Source organism: Pseudophryne corroboree, chromosome 2 (genome assembly GCF_028390025.1).
Source record: "Pseudophryne corroboree isolate aPseCor3 chromosome 2, aPseCor3.hap2, whole genome shotgun sequence".
Lineage (NCBI taxonomy): Eukaryota > Metazoa > Chordata > Amphibia > Anura > Myobatrachidae > Pseudophryne > Pseudophryne corroboree.
Genome location: NC_086445.1, coordinates 649,336,113 through 649,356,722, shown reverse-complemented (window position 1 = coordinate 649,356,722; position 20,610 = coordinate 649,336,113). Strand labels below are relative to the sequence as shown.

Here is a 20,610-nt window from a genome sequence, read left to right as displayed (position 1 = left end):
AGCTTTATACTGGCAAAAGTCTCCCCTTGAGTAGAAAACATCACACAAGTGCTAATTTTACCCACCGCTGCCAGTGTACACAGGGGAGCTATAGCGGGTCCCATTTGCCGCACCATGAACTGGGAGCCCCTCTGTACTCACCACTGATGTCACCTTCAGCCTATCATTAGGGGTGTGCAGCATTCTGCGATTGTGACCGCAAAGGCGCAGTGCCCTGCTGTACAACAACCTACCAGGACGGTGGTCCTGCAGCGGGGAAACGGCTCTGACACCTCGCAAGGCCAGTGACCGCCCCCCTAACTCCTACTGTGCAGGTATGCTGTTGCCCAAACAGCATACCAAACATAACAAAGATTTAAATACAAACTGAAGAAAACACTCAGGAGCTTGCAGAGTGTGCAACCTCTCCCGAGGGCACTTTTTTCTAAACTGCCTGTGGGAGGGGGCATAGAGGGGTGGAGTCAGCACACCGAGCTGAAGAAATTTAAAGTGCACCGGCTCCTTTGGATCCCGTCTATACCCCATCGTAGTAGATCCTCCCAATATCCCTTATGGATGCTAGAGAAATTTTGCTCGATAAGTATACTTATAAGTTCATTCCCATAGGCAGTAAATGCAGGAGTATTAAATTCAAACCGATGTGGCTTAATAAGAAAGTTAAGGAAGAAATGGGTAAAAAGAGGCGCGCTTTCAAAGTGTTTAACTCCGACGGGAAGGTGGAGTCATTCCAATACAAGGAATGTAACAAAAAATGCAAAAAAGAAATCAGGGCAGCTAAAATAGAAAATTAAAAGCAAATCGCTAAGGAGAGTAAAACAAATCCCCAAAAGTTTTTTTAAGTATATAAACGGTAAAAAAAAAAGAGAATGTAGGACCATTAAAAGGCAAGTTGGAAGTCTTGATTAATGATGACAAAGACAAAGCTGAAATATTGAACACATTTTTTTCATCAGTGTGTACTAGAGAGGACCGGATGGTGAGAGTAGTGCACAACAAAAGCAATGATAACGTCATGTTGCAAAGTACTTTTTTTTAAGTGAGGAAGTAGTCGGGGAGACAGTAAGCAAAATTAGGATAAATAAATCTCCTGGTCCGGATATTTTTGTATTATTTTATTAACAATTATCACTTACATAGCACTTCTTGTTAAGCCTTACGAATTTTAATCTGTGTGCTGCCCTGGGGTGGCCAGCCTGTGCCAACATGATGGGGTCCCCTAGTATTAGGGACCCCAGTGACAAACGCCTTGCCGTTCGGCCTGGGGGCTTAGCCCTATATCTTTAGATATATACAACCACGATCTCTGTATTATCTGATATTATGTAGAGTTATTTTTCACTATGTGTGTATTAGGGATAGCAAAATGTTTTTTCTTACTCAGAATTACCCCTCCCTTTTAGCACCTGAGTGACAATCTGATTGAGCAGCTTGCCAATAAATGTGTATTGTACTTGGAAACCACCAAGGTTATTAATAGGAACCAGCATGGTTTTGTGAGGGATAGGTCATGTCAAACTAACTTAATTAACTTCTTTGAGAAAGTGTGCGATAATCTTGCCAAGGGAATAGCAGTGGATGTGGTCTATATAGATTTTGCTAGAGTCTTCGACACAGTGCCACACATGAGACTGATTTTCATTTAAGAGAGCTTGGTTTAGGAAACACTATTTGTACTTAGGAAAGTAACTGTCTGGATAACAGGGAACAGCGAGCGGTGGTTAATGGGATAATTTCCCACTAGGCCTCAGTATACAGTGGAATACCACAAGGGTCCATACTCCAGCCACTACTTTTCAAGATATTTATTAATGACCTACAGTAGGAGCAGGTCTGGAAAGCACAGTGTCAATTTTTGCAGATGATGCTAAACTGTGTAGGGTAATTTATTCAGATATGGATGTTGAGTCTCTACAGAACAACTTATTTAAACTGGATGTTTGGGCAGATAAAAGGAGAATGAGGTTCAATATACGTAGAAAAATTTAAAGTTATGCACTTTGGGACTAAACAAACATGTAGCCTATAAAATTAACTGGGGAAAATGTAGGGGTAAACGGTAGTTGAAAAAGTACAAACAGAAGAATACCACCACTGCGCAAATGCGGCTGCTATAGGCGTAAGTGAGTAGAGTGTCACCCACACTCAGAAAATACAATAGTGCAAAGAAAACGAACCACCACACCAAAAGCGCACACTATACTTATGATACAAGTGACTGGTTGTTCACGGATTCAAATTCCCTCGGGATCTCTTTTCAGTACCTCAAAGGGAACAAAATAAACCATAACAGTGTAACATTATTAGTAAAACAATATTAGGGTATAAAAAGGAGAAACTCGTACCACAAAATATTGTCTACCAGAATAGCCGACAATACCAGCATAAGGAGGCGGAATATATTCGATGTTAAGCCGTCCTCGGATGTTTGCGCTTTTCAAGATGTTCCACTCCAGTTTACACATCAAAAAGAACTTCCATAGTGTAAAAGTTTCCAATACAATTTATTAAAACTCTGTACAGCATAAATTAGATTCCACCAAATCGGTAGGTCTAATCATGAATGAACAAAGTGAAATATACAATGCACAAGTGTGGACTCATACCAGATGGAATTGTCTACCGGAAATGTTAGTTGTATCAATATAAAACATTGGCCCCCATGGGTATCAATAAGGATTTCAAGCTTAAATGGTTTTATAGTGTGACATTTTTTTCATGTTTTAAATGTACTTTTGTTCTTTTAAGGTAAAAATCTACTTGAATATTGCGACTTTATATAAATCTGATGTGAAAAAATCCCTCCAAATATGGCTGCCGTCCGTGCATAAAATAAGGACATCTTTTCGAATATGGAAACTTGATGTATATTCTCCACATAACAGATGCCGGAAATATCCGGTGCGCAAGTAAAAACTACCGCCGTGAATAGTAAAGATAGACGAGTGGACCAGGAATTTCCGGTTGAGTCATCAAGCTTCCGGAAACGTCATCTGTCTAGATATGAACGGATTCTCTTTTTCCGGCATTGTGATTTGATCGGTGATGCACGGACTGTGACTTCAGGTCATGCGTACCTTCTCTTCTGGACGCGTCTATATCTGGAGGCCGTACTAATATATGGCGGGCTCATTTAATGTATGAGATGTTATTAAGATCAGTAAATAGAATTGAAGGAAGGGATTTAGCACTGTGAAGGATAGGATGTGTTTAGACTAGAAGTGCCATGTCTGGAATTAGGTTATTTTCTGGTAATAGGAAGTGGGGTATAAATTCCCCTCACTCACAATGCTTGCCATCTTATATGTGATATCGAAACGCGTTGGCTAGGAAAGCGTGCAGAGTGCGGACCTATACCCCCAGGAGCAGGAAGGACAGTTCCAGGGACGCCTGAGGTTCTTTATAGCTTATGTGTGTCTGTCTACATTTCCGGTAAACAATTCCATCTGGTATGAGTCCACACTTGTGCATGATTAGTCCTACCGATTGGGAGGAATTTATTTTATGCCGTACAGAGTTTTAATAAATTGTATTGGAAACTTTTACACTATGGAAGTTCTTTTTGATTTACATGTGTAAACTGGAGTGGAACATCTTGAAAAGTGGGAACATCAGAGGACCGCTTAACATCAGATATATTCCGCCTCCTTATGCTGGTGTTGTCTGCTATTCTGGTAGACAATATATTGTGGTACGAGTTTCTCCTTTTTATACCCTAATATTGTTTTACTAATAGAGTTACACTATCATGGTTTATTTTGTTCCCTTTGAGGTACTGAAAAGAGATCTTGAGGGAATTTGAATCAGTGAACAACCAGTTACTTGTATCATAAGTATAGTGTGCGCTTTTGGTAGTTGAAAAAGATTTTGGGGGTGCTCATTAATAATAGACTTAGTACCAGTACACAATATCAAAGGTCAGCAATGAAGGCAAATAAGGTGTTAGCTCGCATAAAACGGGGAATGGAGACAAGGGATGAGAGTGTAATCCTGCCACAGTATAAATCATTGGTATGGCCGCACCTCGAATATTGTGTACAGTTCTGGGCACCACTCTAAAAAAAAAAGAAAAGAAAAAAAAGAAATGATATCTTGGAACTTGAAAGGGTTCAGAGGTGAGCCACAAAATTTATTAAGGGGTTAGAGGCACTGGATTATGAGGAAAGACTTACTAGGTTAGATATGTTTACACTAGAAAATAGGCGGCTAAGAGGAGACATTATTAATACAGTATTTACAAATATATAAAGGGACAATACATGAAGCTATCAGGTGATTTGTTTATTGAAAAATCTATACACAGGACAAACCGACATCCTCTGAGGTTAGAGGATGGAAAATGTCATACCCAACGAAAGAAAGTTCTTCACAGTAAGGTTTTGGAATTCTCTGCCAGAGAAGGTAGTAATCGTGGACTTGGTCAATAAGTTTAAAAATGGATTAGATAAAAATCTAACTGAATAAGATATCCAAGGATATAGCACTTAAAATGAATGTATTTTAGAAACAGCATGAATTATAGTTGTTAGACTTAAAACATAACTTGTTCTGGGTCATTATAGTTCAACTATAATTACATACAGAATACTGTAAGAATTATAATACAGGTTGAACTCTATGGACAATGTCTTTTTTCAACCTGATTACTATATTACTAAGAACTCAACCACATACTGTACATCATGACCAAACAGATGAGGTAGATTTGCTTTGAAGGCTAATTGAGTGGTCTGGATATACTGTATGCAAATTGAGTGCACTATGTAAGACTTCATGTTCAAGTAAATCAAAATGTGGATCTTTTGGTACAATAAAGAAGACTTGATCAGAATACAAGCCCTTAATCCTGATAGTATACATATTACAGTGCTTCACTGACTAAAGACCCCCCCATCCAAAAATATTAAATAAATATAACTGTACAAATGGTAGTAGCCCATGATATCCATTCAAATACTGGTGACTCTCACTATTCCCTGTTCCTCACTGCTTATACACAGAGGTCTACTCTGTACTACATTTGCTATTCTATCCCACTATACACAGCTTGGACTATTATCCAAGTGAACAAGACAGAAGTGGAGAGATCTTTCCTTAAGGCGCAAATATAATCTATAGTACAGATATATTTAAGACTCCAAAGTAGTGTGTATACCTGACACAATGTTGACAATGCGGTATGGAATGCCCAACATTTGGTAAAATGTCTCTGCTGTCTGAATCATCTCTTCAAACATTTCCCATGACTTGTTGCCATGGGGTGAAGCATAAATAAATTGTTCAATCTAGAGTGAAGAAGAAGAGGATGTGAAATTGTATACAGTACTAAAGAACAAGAATGATGATTGAGTAGAGTGGATAAATATCTGCACAGTTAAAAGGTAAATGTTAGGTACATACACTTAGCGGCCACTTTATTAAGCACATACAGAAACATAGATGCTAATATAATGACTCATATCATTCTTCATGCAATATTCTTTCCTTGATGATTCATGAAAAGAAACCCAAAAAGATTTATAGTGTAATAGGTTACAGATTCTGTAATGGTTAGCAGGTGACAAAGTTAAAAATTGAGTTTTGTGGATCCTCGTTCTAGGGCTAGTCTGTCAATAGCTTTAAGGACATCCCAATGGACATCCCGTCTGCTGGGATTACGTATGTATTCCATTTATATTACACATATCTGAATATTTTTGCTGACCATGTTAATCCCTTTATCGCCAGTGTCTTATTATCATCTTCTATTTATACAGCACCACATGGGATCAGCAGTGCCCAGTTAGAGTACATAAATTAGCAAAACACGAAGACAGTGACTTACAGTTGAAGACAATATAGGACAAGAACAAGTTATATCAACACATCTGCATCAGTAGACAACACTGAAATAAGTAACAGAGCGATAGAAAACCAACGGATTTAGTGCCGTCAAAGGGAGTACAGGGTAGAAGATGGTTTAAGAGAAGAAAAAGCACATGAGAGAAGTTGACCTTGCTTGTGAGAGATTACATACTAAAGGGGAGGGGCAGGCAGACAGGGGTAACACAGATGGGATGGGGTCTTACACAATATTCAATGTCTATATGCAGCAGGATAACATGCCATGTAATGAAGCAAAAGTCATCTAAAGTTGGTTCAACGAACATGACAATGAGTTCAGCGTACTCCAAATGACTCCACAGCCACCACATCTCAATCTAAACAGTGCACTTTTGAGAATTTTGCAGCAAATCTGCATAAACTGTGTGAGGTTATCATGTCAACATGGATTAGAATTTCTATGGACTGTTTCCAGCACCCTTTAAAAGCAATGACATGAAGAATACAGGTCTGTTCTCAGCCCAAAGATGAATGCATCCAGTACTAGAAAGCTGTATCTAATAAAGTGGCCACTGAATGTATTCTTAACTATTAAACTGTAGATGATTAGGAAATAAAAACGAGATTTATGGTAAGAACTTACCGTTGTTAAATGTCTTTCTGCGAGGTACACTGGGCTCCACAAGGATTAACATCGGGGATGTCCTAAAGCAGTTCCGTATGGGAGGGGATGCACTGTAGCGGGCACAAGAACCCGGCGTCCAAAGGAAACATCCTGGGAGGCAGAAGTATCGTGGGCATAGAACCTTCTGAACGTGTTCACCGAGGACCACGTAGCCACCTTGCACAATTGTTCACACGGTGGGCCGCCCAAGAAGGTCCAACCGACCAAGTAGAATGGGCTTTGATGGTAGCAGGAGCTGGACGACCAGCCTGAACATAAGCATGTGCAATCACCTTTCTAATCCATCTGGCCAAAGTCTGCTTGGAAGCAGGCCAGCCACGTTTGTGAAAACCAAACAGCACAAACAGAGAATCAGATTTCCTATTGCAGCATGCTCTCTTCACATAGATACGGAGAGCCCGTACCACATTCAAAGACCGTTCTTTGGAAGACAACATAGGAGAATTAAATGCCGGAACCACAATCTCCTGGTAAAGACACCACCTTAGGCAAATAACCCGGTCGCGTTCCAAGAACCGTCCGGTCACGGTGAAAAGTCAGATGGGGGGAACTTACAGGATAAGGCACCCAAGTCCGAGACCCTTCTAGCTGAAGCAATAACCAGCAAAAACAGCACCTTAAGGGAAAGCCACTTAAGGTCAGCAGAGGCAAGAGGTTCAAACGGAGACTATTGCAAGGCCTCCCAGAAGCACTGACAGATCCCAAGGGGCCACAGGCGGTAAATAAGGAGGCTGAGACGTAATACGCAGAGTGAATGTATGAACATCAGGTAGGGCAGCAATCTTTCTCTGAAACCAAACCAACAAGGCAGAAATGTGAACCTTGAGGGAGGCCAGACGAAGGCTTAAGTCCAGGCCTTGTTGTAGGAAGGCCAAAATTTTGGCCGTGCTAAACTTGAAAACGTCATGATTGTGAGACGCACACCAAGTAAAGTAAGCATTCCAGACCCTATGGTAAATCCGAGCAGAAGCCGGCTTACGCGCTTTCAACATAGTTTGAACGACCGCCTCAGAAAAACCCTTGGCCCTTAGGACGGAAGCTTCAAGAGCCATGCCGTCAAAGTCAGATGGGCCAAGTCCTGGTAAACCCAAGGGCCCTTAACGAGATCAGGTCATTGTGGAAATAGAAGGGGACGATCCAAAGAGAGGCCCTGTAGAACGGAGAACCAGTGCCACGCTGGAGCGACCAGAAGTAGGTTTCCTCCTTCTTGCTTGAACTTCCGTATTACTCTGGGCAGGAGTGACCCCGGAGGGAACACTAACGGCAGCCGAAAGTTCCATGGGAATTACAGAGCATCCACAAACGCTGCTTGAGGATCCCTTGTACTTGCTCCGAAGACTGGAACCTTGTGATTGTGTCGAGTCGCCATCAGGTCCACATCTGGAAGGCCCCACTTGTCCATGAGAAGTTTAAACACCTCTGGATGGAGGCTCCATTCTCCGGCGTGTACGTCCTGATGACTGAGAAAGTCCGCTTCCCAGTTTAGGACCCCCGGAATGAACACTGCAGACATGGCCTGAAGATGGCGTTCTGCCCACTGAATAATCCGTGATACTTCCCTCATTGCCATGTGGCTTTGAGTGCCGCCTTGATGATTAATGTACGCCACCGTGGTGGCGTTGTCCGATTGTACTTGAACAGGTCTGTTCTGTATTAGATGCTGGGCCATTGTGAACGCATTGAAACTGCCCGCAGTTCCAGAATATTTATCAGGAGTAGAGACTCCTCCGTGGTCCACCGACTCTGAAGAGAGAGTGTTGTACCAACACCGCGCCCCAACCTCTCAGACTGGCATCCGTCGTCAGCGGGACCCAGTTGGATATCCAGAAGGGACGGCCCCTGCTCAATCGTTGGTCCTGAAGCCACCAGCTCAGTGACAGGTGGACCTCCGGAGACAAGGAGATCATGTGAGATCTGATCCGGTGAGGCAGGCCGTCCCACTTGGTCAGAATTAACTTCTGCAGTGGGCGAGAATGGAATTGAGCATACTCCACCATGTCGAAAGCAGACACCATGAGACCTAGCACTTGCATTGCCAAATGTATAGACACTTGCGGACGAGATAGGAAGCATTGAATCCTGTCCTGAAGCTTCAGGACTTTCCCCTGAGACAAGAACAACCGTTGGTTGTGAGTGTCCAATAACGCACCCAGGTGTACCATGCTCCGAGCAGGAACGAGGGAGGATTTCTTCCAGTTGATTAGCCACCCGTGGGCTTTCAGGAACTGGACCGTCAGATCTAGATAACATAGGAGAAGTTCTGGGGAATTTGCCAAGATCAACAAATCGTCCAAGTACGGTAGGATCCTGACCCCTTGACAGCGGAGTGTAGCCGTCATAACCGCCATTACTTTGGTGAAAACTCGAAGAGCCGTGGTCAAACAACAGGGAAACGCCCGAAACTGGTAATGAAGGTTGCCCACCGCAAACCTCAGGTACTGCTGATGAGACACTGCAATAGGAATATGCAGATAGGCATCCTGCATGTCCAGGGAGACTATATAGTCCCTAGGCTCCAAGGCCAGAACAATAGAGCGCAGCGTTTCCATACGGAACTTGGAGACCCGCACATGCTTGTACAAGGACTTCAGATTAAGAATGGGCCGTGAGGACCCGTTCGGTATTGGGATTAGAAACAGCGGTGAATAGTACCCCATGCCTCTCTTAGTCAGAGGCACCTGTACTACCACTCCTGTGGTCAGGAGGGAATGTACCACCGAATACAGTGTGTTTACCTTGGTCCAGAGGAACATCTGTCAGGCAAAATCGATGAGGGGGTACGGCGTAACCTCGAGTGATGACTTCCCTTACCCAGGCATCGGAAGTGGTCTTCAACCATTCCTTGGCAAACCCTAAAAGTCGGCCCCCCACCCTGGGATCCCCTAGAGCAGGCATTCCCAACCACGGTCCTCAAGGCACACTAACAGTGCAGGTTATAGTGATATCCAGGCTGCAGCAAAGATGGTCAAATCAAAATAACTGAACTACTAATTAAGTCACCTGTGCTGCAGCCTGGATATCACTAAAACCTGCACTGTTAGTGTGCCTTGAGGACCGTGGTTGGGAATGCCTGCCTTAGAGGGAGGCCCGCCCCATCATGCGGCAGGCTTGTCAGTTTTGGAAGCAGGCTGACGGGCAGCCCAGGCCCGCTTCGGTCTGAGCTTGGCAGGTCTGGAAGCACGAGCTTGCTTTGGGTACGCCTGACCTTTTGCTTTACCTGGAGGACGAAAGGGCCGAGGGAAAGTACTTTTAGCCTTCTGCGCTGAAGGAGCCGTACTAGGTAGGCAAGCTGCTTTAGCAGTAGCCAGGTCAGCCACAATCTTATTGAGGTCTTCTCCAAAGAGAATGCCTCCTATCAAAGAATGTCCAAGACGGACGTAGTAGCAGCCTTGGCTGCCAGCACCCCGGCATCGGAGGCCGCCTCGTTAAGGTACAGAGAAGCCGTGGCAACATACGAGAGATATTGTCGAGCATGTTCAGGGAAGGCAGCTCCGCCTCTAGCTCCTGAGCCCACGCATTACCAGCTTCAGCAGCCCATGTTGCTGCAATGGTTGGCCTATGCACAGCACCCTTTAGGGTGTAAATCGCTTTCAAACAACCCTCCACACGTCTATCCGTCGGTTCCTTCAGAGAGGTGACGGTGGTTACTGGCAGAGCAGAGGAAACTACCATGCGCGTCACATGAGAATCTACAGGCGGAGGAGTTTCCCAATTTTTACATAGCTCCGCAGAGAGAGGATAGCGAGCCAACAGTCTCTTGTTTGGTGTAAATTTCGTCCCTGGATTTTCCCAGGACTCCTGACGTATGTCAGCCAGGTGTTGAGAATGAGGTAAAACTTGTTTAACCACCTTCTTATGTTTAAATCTGTCCGGCTTTTTAGAGACAACCTCAGGCTCAGGTACATTAGAGACCTGAAGAATGAGCCTGATAGCCTCAATCAAATCAGGGACATCCACCATTGACTTCCCTTCCCCATCAGAAGCATCCGAGTCAGTGTCTGTAGGGTCAATATATGCACCATCCTCCTCAGAGGATGTGTCCGGGATAGCAGTGGATTGTGAGGAGGTAATGGCCGTTTAGAAGATGTCTTAGTCTTAGGTGGGCGAAAGTGAGATTTAGATTTAGTCAGTGACCGGTTCAATTGCTGTAACTGAGTGGAGATTGGATCTGCCCATGGCAGATTAATTGCAGGAACCATAAACTGCTGCATTGGCACAGGTGGTCCCACAGGGGGCGCCAATTTAGTTACAAGCGTGTTTAACAGCGTGGAAAAGGTAGCCCAAGGTGGGTCATTGGTTGCCCCCGGTGCTACGGACCCACTTGGGGGTAAAGAGCCCTCTGAACCTGAACTCTCAGCTGCCAAATGTTCCTCCAAATTGTCTGCGGCATCACCAGCACGCAATGTGGGAGAAGCCCCAGCTCCGTTGCCTCGTGTAGCTGAAATAACAATAAGCACAATATTGGGCAACCTGGTACAATTCTTAGCAGCGATATACCTAGCAAGAACTCCCAGTGTAGTGTGACTCTCCTGTCAACACAAACCGGGAATCCAAGAGATATATGGCAACTATAAATCACAAAGAAAAATACACAGCAAGCATATCTTGTGAAACACCTATATTATATAGAAAACCTGACACACTTAGCCCCCTCAGGTTACGGAATAAAGGAGTAGCACGCCGAGTGAAATACCCGATATGGCAGCTACGCAGCAGCTACATGCACACACACATATATAATCACAAGCGTACCATGCAGAAATTATACACCATAAAACTGCACTGGACTAGCAATACAAATTAATACTCAGTATAGATCGATATATATATATATATATATATATATATATATATATATTAGTGATGAGCGGATTCGGTTTTACTCGGTTTTACTCGGTTCTCAAAACGGCATCTTATTGGCTCACGGATGTCACGTGTTTTGGATAGCCAATAAGATGCCGTTTTGAGAACCGAGTAAAACCAAGTAAAACCGAGTAAAACCGAACCTCGCTCATCACTAATATATATATCTGTTATTGATAGCTATAACAAAGCACAGTAAATACTGGATGTATATCACAGGGTGTTTGTACCACACAGCCCTGAATGTATGCACTCTTAAGTATTCTACGTGTCAAGGGAATGTGTTAGTTAAGTGTCCTGTAAAATGCACAGTGCTGGCGATCAGGCGGCTTTACAGAGGAGGATTTGCCCCAGCAGTCCCAGGAACAGCTCAGCTCCGTTGTGATGGCGGCTGACAGAGAGTGAGGGAGAGATATGCAGCTCCAGGGCGGGAACATTCACTGAAATAGCGCCGTGGGGCTGGGGTAGGGGTTAGGCCTTATCCCCCTGCCGGCTTCCCCATCGGGCGGTGCAGGCTTTGTAAAAATTGGGTTTTTATGAGAGAAAAACCCCCACCTGTGTCCAGTGTCCCAGTGTCTAGTGGAGCGGCTGCCTAATTACAGTGTCCACGCCAGCGCTCGCGTCCTGCCTCCCACGTCCGCGCCGGATCTCGGTTAACAGCGGGCCAAAGAGACCCCTTACCTCCCCTTGTACCTGCGGCCACGCGATCCTGGAGGGCAGCGGCGGGTGTGTGTGACTGACAGGAAAGACACCGGAGCCTCCGCTGTAGTTACCCGGCAACCAGGGAGCGGGAGTATACAGCGCCGCTGGGGGAGTGATGGAGCTGCAGCAAAGTATGTCTTATGACATTAAAAGCTGCAGCCCTTGAAGTCTTCAAAAGTTTTTCTTCTTTCTTCAATTTAAGCTATAATACGGGCTGCAAAGGCAGCCCCCCTGTTGATTGCCTGCTTACTGCATGGCACCAACTTACAAACTGAGCTCCTGTGCACGGAGGCGGGGTTATAGAGGAGGTGGCGCTATGCATCTTGGGAACAGTCAAAGCTTTGAGCCTGTTGGTGCCTCGGATCAAGATCCTACTCTACACCCCAATGTTAATCCTTGTGGAGCAGAGTGTACCCCGCAGCAGAAATACACAAATTTAAGACATTTGGGATACTCATGAAAGTTATAACTGTTAACAAACCTAGTACTAAACTATAGTTCTGGCGTACATGATGTCTACCATAGCACGCTCAGACTTTGCGCTAACTCAGTGCACAATGACTAGCTCTTGCCAGACCATTTGCTATTTTTATTTTATATTTATCTTAACCTAGCTTGATTGTAGCTTGCTTTAAACCTTCTCAGTATTTTGCAAATTTGTACCTATCTGTCAGATTCTTGCCAAGTTAAGCCTGTCTGCTTCTTTTCATAATATGGTCTCCTATCTGCACTATAAGACGTCTGGGCATGTGGCTAAGGATCCATTAAGAATACCTAATCCATGGAAAAGAAGTCTGCTGAAGGTGAAAACAATGCTAGTCTAGTCACAAATATTCACAGAAAACTGTCCCTAAATAAGGAAATGACTTAAGGAAATTTTGTAAATTCAACTGAATCGACAAATATCAACAGCAGCAAATCACACCTAGACCATGGGAATCTGTGCAATGAAGGATTTGAGCATAAAGTGGAGAATCTAACAGAGAATAGAAAATTTTAGCTTCACTTTACCTTTTCAAACTGGTGCACTCTGAAGATTCCTCGTGTATCTCTTCCATGGGAGCCCACTTCCTGTCGGAAGCAAGTGGATAAGCCTGCATAGCGAATAGGCAAGTCTTCAGGCTTCAACCACTCATCACGATGTAAAGCAGCAATTGGCTGCTCTGAAGTTGCAATCAAGTACTTCTCATCAATGGAGCCATCATCAGACTTCTCACTGCCTTTTCCAATCACCTTAAGTTTTAAGGAAGACAGATAGTAGAAGTTAAATAAATGGTTTAATATATCAGCGAGCACTTTAAAAACGAAAAGAATAATAGTTAAACATATACATATAAATATTTTAGTAAAAAGTATTATACTGTGCAACAATATTAGGTCAACCCAAAAGTGTTAAGGGCCACAGGGTGAAAGTAAGAGGAGGCAGATTTTACATCCAGCAGATTTACTGTGGTGAATCCCGCCGATGTACTAAGCTCAAACCTGCCAAAATCTCCACCAAGAAATCACACATTAGAGTAGAATAGTATGGCAATCAATATTTATAGAATTAGGACACAAAGAAAATCACCAAAGAGTTCAAAAAAGGCAACAATGCTGCCCAAATAAATGACCTGCTTCTAACTGCTAGGTATTTATTATTAAAGTTATTCAGGTTTGTTAGAAAACCTGAATAAGGCCCTCTGCATAATAAATCATCACAGTTGGTTGAATACCAACCAGTATAGATGTAGGCTGCAAACTGCAAGCCTCTTGGCTGCAAAGCATCTTAGCTGTTAAGTATGTTAGTGCAAAATATGAGGATATGAAATTTGGAGATATAAGCAGATGCTTCAGCTGATGTGACCCCTATCTTCTCTTTGTCTTCCTCAGGTAACGGCAACTTTATCACTCCTGCAACTTTACATGCTTTTCATGCTTAGCTGAATTGTGCTAGGTAACGGCAACTTTATCTTTAATTAGTCATTCCTAGCCTATACTAAAGCAGGATTTCACTGTGTATTAGTGGGGGTATAGTGGTCTGTTGATGTTCACACCGAGTGCCAACCTTTTGTTGTGGGTGGAGTTTCAGAGGGTGTGTGCTGCTAGGAGAGAAACAGAAGGACAGCAGACTATCTTCCAACGTCCACAAAAGAACTGCATTCAACATACTACAGTGAGTCACCTAATCCACTACCACCAACGCCTGCAGCCTTCACAGCCTGGATACTGAACTCCCCCGTCTGATTAAGTAACAGCCCTACTGCTCTCACACATTGCTTTCTGCTCCTCATTTATACTATCTACAACCACTGTGTAACCATCTCAGTATTTCCGTCCCTTCCATTACTTCCCAAAAAATCCTGTTTGCACTCTCTTTGCTTTTACTACACCCCACCTTCTCATTGTTCATTCGATATTACACCCACTCCATTCTATTCCTCAGAACAACACTACTGTACTGGAATTATGGCTCCTCGATCCTGTCCCATACCAATCCTCACTGCCAGGTTTCACCCCCCAATTTCCAGATCACCCACATGCACTCAGAACTCAGCCAACCTGATCCCCAATCTCCCCTGTCCCCTCCCTTCCTTTCTCCTGTGCACTCTGGAATGCTAGATCAATCTGCAACAACTCTGCCAACTATCCACAACCTCTTCATCTCCAACTCTTTTAACCTTCTCGCCATCACTGAAACCTGGCTCTCCTCCTCTGACACCACGTCCCCTGCTGCCCTCTCCTATGGAGGCCTCGCCTTCACCCACAGTCAGACCTGATGACCACCAGGGTGGAGGCGTGAGCATCCTTCTCTCCCCAAACTGCACCTTTCGTGTCATCCCCCCTGAGCCCTTCCTCACCTTCTCCACCTCTGAGGTCCACACTATCCGCCTCTTCTACCCCATTCACCTCCTTGTGGCAGTGATATACCGCCCCCCTGGCCATTGTTCACCTTTCCTTGACAACTTTGCTGCCTGGCTTCCCCACTTTCTCTCCTCTGACCTCCCCTCTATCATCCTCGGTGACTTTAACATCACTAATGCTGCTTTCGCTAATCTTCTCACCCTTTCCAACTCCTTTGGACTTTCTCAATGGACCTCCACCCCTACTCACAATCTCAGCCACTCACTCGACCTTGTCTTCACCCACCAATGTGATCTCTCAAACTCTTCCTTCCCTCTCTCTGACTACCATCTGCTTTCTTTTACCCTCTCATCCTCCCTTTTCCTCTCAACGGCCAGACCCACCATCACCATACGCAATCTCGGGTCTCTTGACCCCGCTATCCTGTATTCCCTCGAGACATTCCTCTCTCTTCTTTCCACTATGACTTGTTCAAACCAGGCAGACTCCTTCTATAACTCATCCCTAACCGTTGCTCTCGATTCTGTGCCCCCCCCCCCCCCCCCCTCTCCTCTGTCCCCGTCAGCGGCTCCAAACCCCAACTCTGGCACACCAAACTAACACGTTTCTTACAAAAATGCTCACACTCCACAGAATGCTCCTGGAGGAAATCTCACTCTCTGGCAGACTGCCTTCATTTCAAGTTTATTCTCTCCTCCTACAGCTCTGCTCTTTCCCTCGCCAAGCAATCCTTTATCCAAGTACTCATCTCATCTCAGTCCGCCAGTCCACGCCATCTCTTTGAAACGTTCAACACTCTCCTTCGCCCCCTCCTCCTCCCCTCCCATCCTCCCTCACTGCACCGACTTTGTCTCCTTCTTCTCAAAAAACCCAACCTCGACCCTTCATCACTTACTAGCTACCGCCCCATCTTTCTTCTCCCTTTCGCCTTCAAACTACTTGAATGACTGGTCTACAGCCGTCTCACAAGATACCTCTCTAACAATTCCATCCTTGATCCACTACAATCTGGCTTTCGCCCACTCCACTGAGACTGCACTGGTGAAAGTCACCTGCTTTTGGCCAAATCCAGGGGCCACTTCTTTCTGCTCATTCTTCTGAACCTCTCTGCTGCCTTTGACACCGTGGATCATCCTCTCCTCCTCCACACACTCCAAAACATTGGCTTCTCTAGCACTGTCCTTGACTGGTTTTCCTCTTACCTCACTAACTGCTCCTTCTCTGTGTCTGCATCTGGCATCACCTCACATCCTTCCATCCTTCCTGTTGGTGTCCCTCAGGGTTCTGCCCTAGGCCCCCTTCTGTTCTCCCTGTACGCCTATTCCCTGGGTGCGCTCATTAACTCCTTTGGCCATCAATACCACCTCTATGCTGATGAGACACAACTTTACCTCTCCTCTCCTGATCTGTCCCCCTCTGTCCTCTCTCAGGTTTCCAGCTGCCTCTCCGCAATCTCCTCCTGGATGTCTGAGCGCTCTCTGAAGCTCAACATGGACAAAACTGAACTCATCATCTTTCCCCCATCCTGAGCAACACCCCCTACCAATATCTTTATCACTGTTGACAACACCATCATCTCCCCCTGTTCCCCAACTCCGCTGCTTGGGCGTCACTCTTGACTCCTCACTCTCCTTTGCACCCCACATCCAAGCTCTGGCACAATCCTGTCGGTTCCAGCTATGTAACATAGCTCGCATTAGGCCATTTCTCTCCCAGAGTGCAGCTAAACTTATCACTCACTGGTCATCTCATGACTCGACTAATGCAATGTTCTCCTCACTGGCCTCGCTTGCACCCATCTTGCTCCCCTCCAATCTGTCCTGAACTCCGCAGCTAGGCTCATCTTCCTCTCCCGCCGCTCCACATCTGCCACTCCCCTTCGACAAAATCTACACTGGCTCCCATTTCCCCTACAGAATCCTCTTCAAAGTCCTCACCCTCACATATAAGGCCATCTCTAATTCCACTGCTCCCTACATCTCCAACTTCCTCTCCTGCCCCCTATGGTCGGCCAATGACCGTCGCCTCTCCACTGCTTCCCATGCTCGTGTTCAAGACTATGCCCGTGCTGCACCCCTTCAGTGGAACGCTCTCCCCGCTCCATTAGACTCTCCACGACCTTGCAAAGCTTCAAACGGGCACTAAAAACCCACCTATTCATCAAAGCATACCCTCCCGATGCATAACCTAGCCCTGAGGCTGCTCCTCCTCATGCCTTCAACATCTTGGCTTTGCTTACATACTGCCATCAAGCTACCTCCCGCTTGCTTGCACCTCATGTCATCTGTCTGTCGCCCCTTTCCACTAGATTGTTAGCTCTTCAGAGCAGGTCAGTCTCTCTTCATGTTGTCTAAGCCCTCTTAACGACACATTTCACTCGCAGCTCTCTCCTACTCAGCGACCATCTTTACCCGCTTTTTCTCCTGCTGGTAAAGGCTCATCTCCATCAATGGCCTCCAGCCCCAAGTAGTAGGGTTGTTACTCCCTCGCTACTTACATCTTAGCTGTATTATGTTTTGAGAATTGTGGTGTGCTTTGTGGCACCTTATAAATAAAATTTAATACATACATACATACATACATACTGTACATAGGTGAAAGCTCTTGTAATAAAAAGGAAATTTATGTTTATTAGAAGACAAAACACTGTCTATCAGCGACAGTAAAAAAAAAAAAACATAAAAGAATTAACAAACCATCATAAATTGCAATCCTTTTGTGATGAGACAACTTGTTCTATATATCAATCTTGCATAAAAATAAGAATTTACTCACCGGTAATTCTATTTCTCGTAGTCCGTAGTGGATGCTGGGAACTCCATAAGGACCATGGGGAATAGCGGGCTCCGAAGGAGGCTGGACACTCTAGAAAGATTTATGACTACCTGGTGTGCACTGGCTCCTCCCACTATGACCCTCCTCCAAGCCTCAGTTAGGACACTGTGCCCGGACGAGCTGACATAATAAGGAAGGATTTAGAATCCCGGGTAAGACTCTTACCAGCCACACCAATCACACCGTACAACTCGTGATACTATATCCAGTTTGACAGTATGAAAACAACTGAGCCTCTCAACAGGTGGCTCAACAATAACCCTTTAGTTAACAATAACTATTTACAAGTATTGCAGACAATCCGCACTTGGGATGGGCGCCCAGCATCCACTATGGACTACGAGAAATAGAATTACCGGTGAGTAAATTCTTATTTTCTCTGACGTCCTAGTGGATGCTGGGAACTCCGTAAGGACCATGGGGATTATACCAAAGCTCCCAAACGGGCGGGAGAGTGCGGATGACTCTGCAGCACCGAATGAGAGAACTCCAGGTCCTCCTCAGCCAGGGTATCAAATTTGTAGAATTTTGCAAACATGTTTGCCCCTGACCAAGTAGCTGCTCGGCAAAGTTGTAAAGCCGAGACCCCTCGGGCAGCCGCCCAAGATGAGCCCACCTTCCTTGTGGAATGGGCATTTACAGATTTTGGCTGTGGCAGGCCTGCCACAGAATGTGCAAGCTGAATTGTACTACAAATCCAGCGAGCAATAGACTGCTTAGAAGCAGGAGCACCCAGCTTGTTGGGTGCATACAGGATAAACAGCGAGTCAGATTTTCTGACTCCAGCCGTCCTGGAAACATATTTTCAGGGCCCTGACAACGTCTAGCAACTTGGAGTCCTCCAAATCCCTAGTAGCCGCAGGCACCACAATAGGCTGGTTCAGGTGAAACGCTGACACCACCTTAGGGAGAAATTGGGGACGAGTCCTCAATTCTGCCCTATCCATATGGAAAATCAGATAAGGGCTTTTACATGATAAAGCCGCCAATTCTGACACTCGCCTGGCTGAAGCCAAGGCCAATAACATGACCACTTTCCACGTGAGATATTTCAGATCCACGGTTTTTAGTGGCTCAAACCAATGTGATTTTAAGAAACTCAACACCACGTTGAGATCCCAAGGTGCCACAGGAGGCACAAACGGGGGCTGAATATGCAGCACTCCTTTCACAAATGTCTGAACTTCAAGTACTGAAGCTAGTTCTTTTTGAAAGAAAATCGACAGAGCCGAGATCTGTACTTTAATGGAGCCTAGTTTTAGGCCCATATTCATTCCTGCTTGCAGGAAATGCAGAAATCGACCAAGTTGAAATTCCTCTGTTGGGGCCTTTTTGGCCTCGCACCATGCAACATATTTCCGCCATATGCGGTGATAATGCTTTGCCGTAACATCTTTCCTGGCCTTAATAAGCGTAGGAATGACTTCTTCCGGAATACCCTTTTCCTTTAGGATCCGGTGTTCAACCGCCATGCCGTCAAACGCAGCCGCGGTAAGTCTTGGAACAGACAGGGCCCCTGCTGTAGCAGGTCCTGTCTGAGCGGTAGAGGCCACGGGTCCTCTGAGAGCATCTCTTGAAGTTCCGGGTACCACGCTCGTCTTGGCCAATCCGGAACCACGAGAATTGTGTTTACTCCTCGCTTTCTTATTATTCTCAATACCTTTGGTATGAGAGGCAGAGGAGGGAACACATAAACCGACTGGTACACCCACGGTGTCACTAGAGCGTCCACACGGTGTCACTAGAGCATCCACAGCTACCGCCTGAGGGTCCCTTGACCTGGCGCAATATCTTTTTAACTTTTTGTTGAGGCGGGACGCCATCATGTCCACCTGTGGTTTTTCCCAACGGTTTACCAGCATCTGGAAGACTTCTGGATGAAGTCCCCACTCTCCCGGGTGGAGGTCGTGTCTGCTGAGGAAGTCTGCTTCCCAGTTGTGCACTCCCGGAATGAACACTGCTGACAGTGCTAGTACATGATTCTCCGCCCATCGGAGGATTCTTGTGGCTTCTGCCATCGCCATCCTGCTTCTTGTGCCGCCCTGTTGATTTACATGGGCGACTGCCGTGATGTTGTCTGACTGGATCAGTACCGGCTGGTGTAGGAGCAGGGATTTTGCTTGACTTAGGGCATTGTAGATGGCCCTTAGTTCCAGAATATTTATGTGAAGGGAAGTCTCCTGACTCGACCATAGTCCTTGGAAGTTTCTTCCCTGTGTGACTGCCCCACAGCCTCGAAGGCTGGCATCCGTGGTCACCAGGACCCAGTCCTGTATGCCGAACCTGCGGCCCTCTAGAAGATGGGCACTCTGCAGCCACCACAGTAGAGACACCCTGGTTCTTGGAGACAGGGTTATTAAGCGATGCATCTGAAGATGCGATCCGGACCACTGGTCCAACAGGTCCCACTGAAAGATTCTGGCATGGAACCTGCCGAAGGGAATTGCTTCGTAAGAAGCCACCATCTTTCCCAGGACCCGCGTGCAGCGATGCACTGATACCTGTTTTGGCTTCAGGAGGTCTCTGACTAGAGATGACAACTCCCTGGCTTTCTCCTCCGGGAGAAACACTTTTTTCTGGACTGTATCCAGAATCATACCCAGGAACAGTAGCCGTGTCGTCGGAACCAGCTGTGACTTTGGGATATTCAGAATCCAGCCGTGCTGGTGCAGCACCTCCTGAGATAGTGCTACTCCCACCAACAACTGTTCCTTGGACCTCGCTTTTATTAGGAGATCGTCCAAGTACGGGATAATTAAAACTCCCTTTTTTCGAAGGAGTATCATAATTTCCGCCATAACCTTGGTAAATACCCTCGGTGCCGTGGACAGTCCAAACGGCAGCGTCTGGAATTGGTAATG

General features: G+C 45.6%; 1 protein-coding gene across 1 annotated transcript in view; it reads right to left on the bottom strand.

Annotated features, from left to right (window-relative positions):
• SARS1 (seryl-tRNA synthetase 1) overlaps nt 1-20,610 on the bottom strand; it is a 272,219-nt gene that overhangs the window by 77,116 nt on the left and 174,493 nt on the right. Inside the window, exons 7-8 of the mRNA XM_063954995.1 lie at nt 13,082-13,303; nt 5,153-5,282 (exon numbers count right to left, since the gene is read on the bottom strand). Of these exons, the coding sequence (XP_063811065.1) occupies nt 5,153-5,282; nt 13,082-13,303 (352 nt within the window). The remainder of the gene's footprint in view (nt 1-5,152; nt 5,283-13,081; nt 13,304-20,610) is intronic.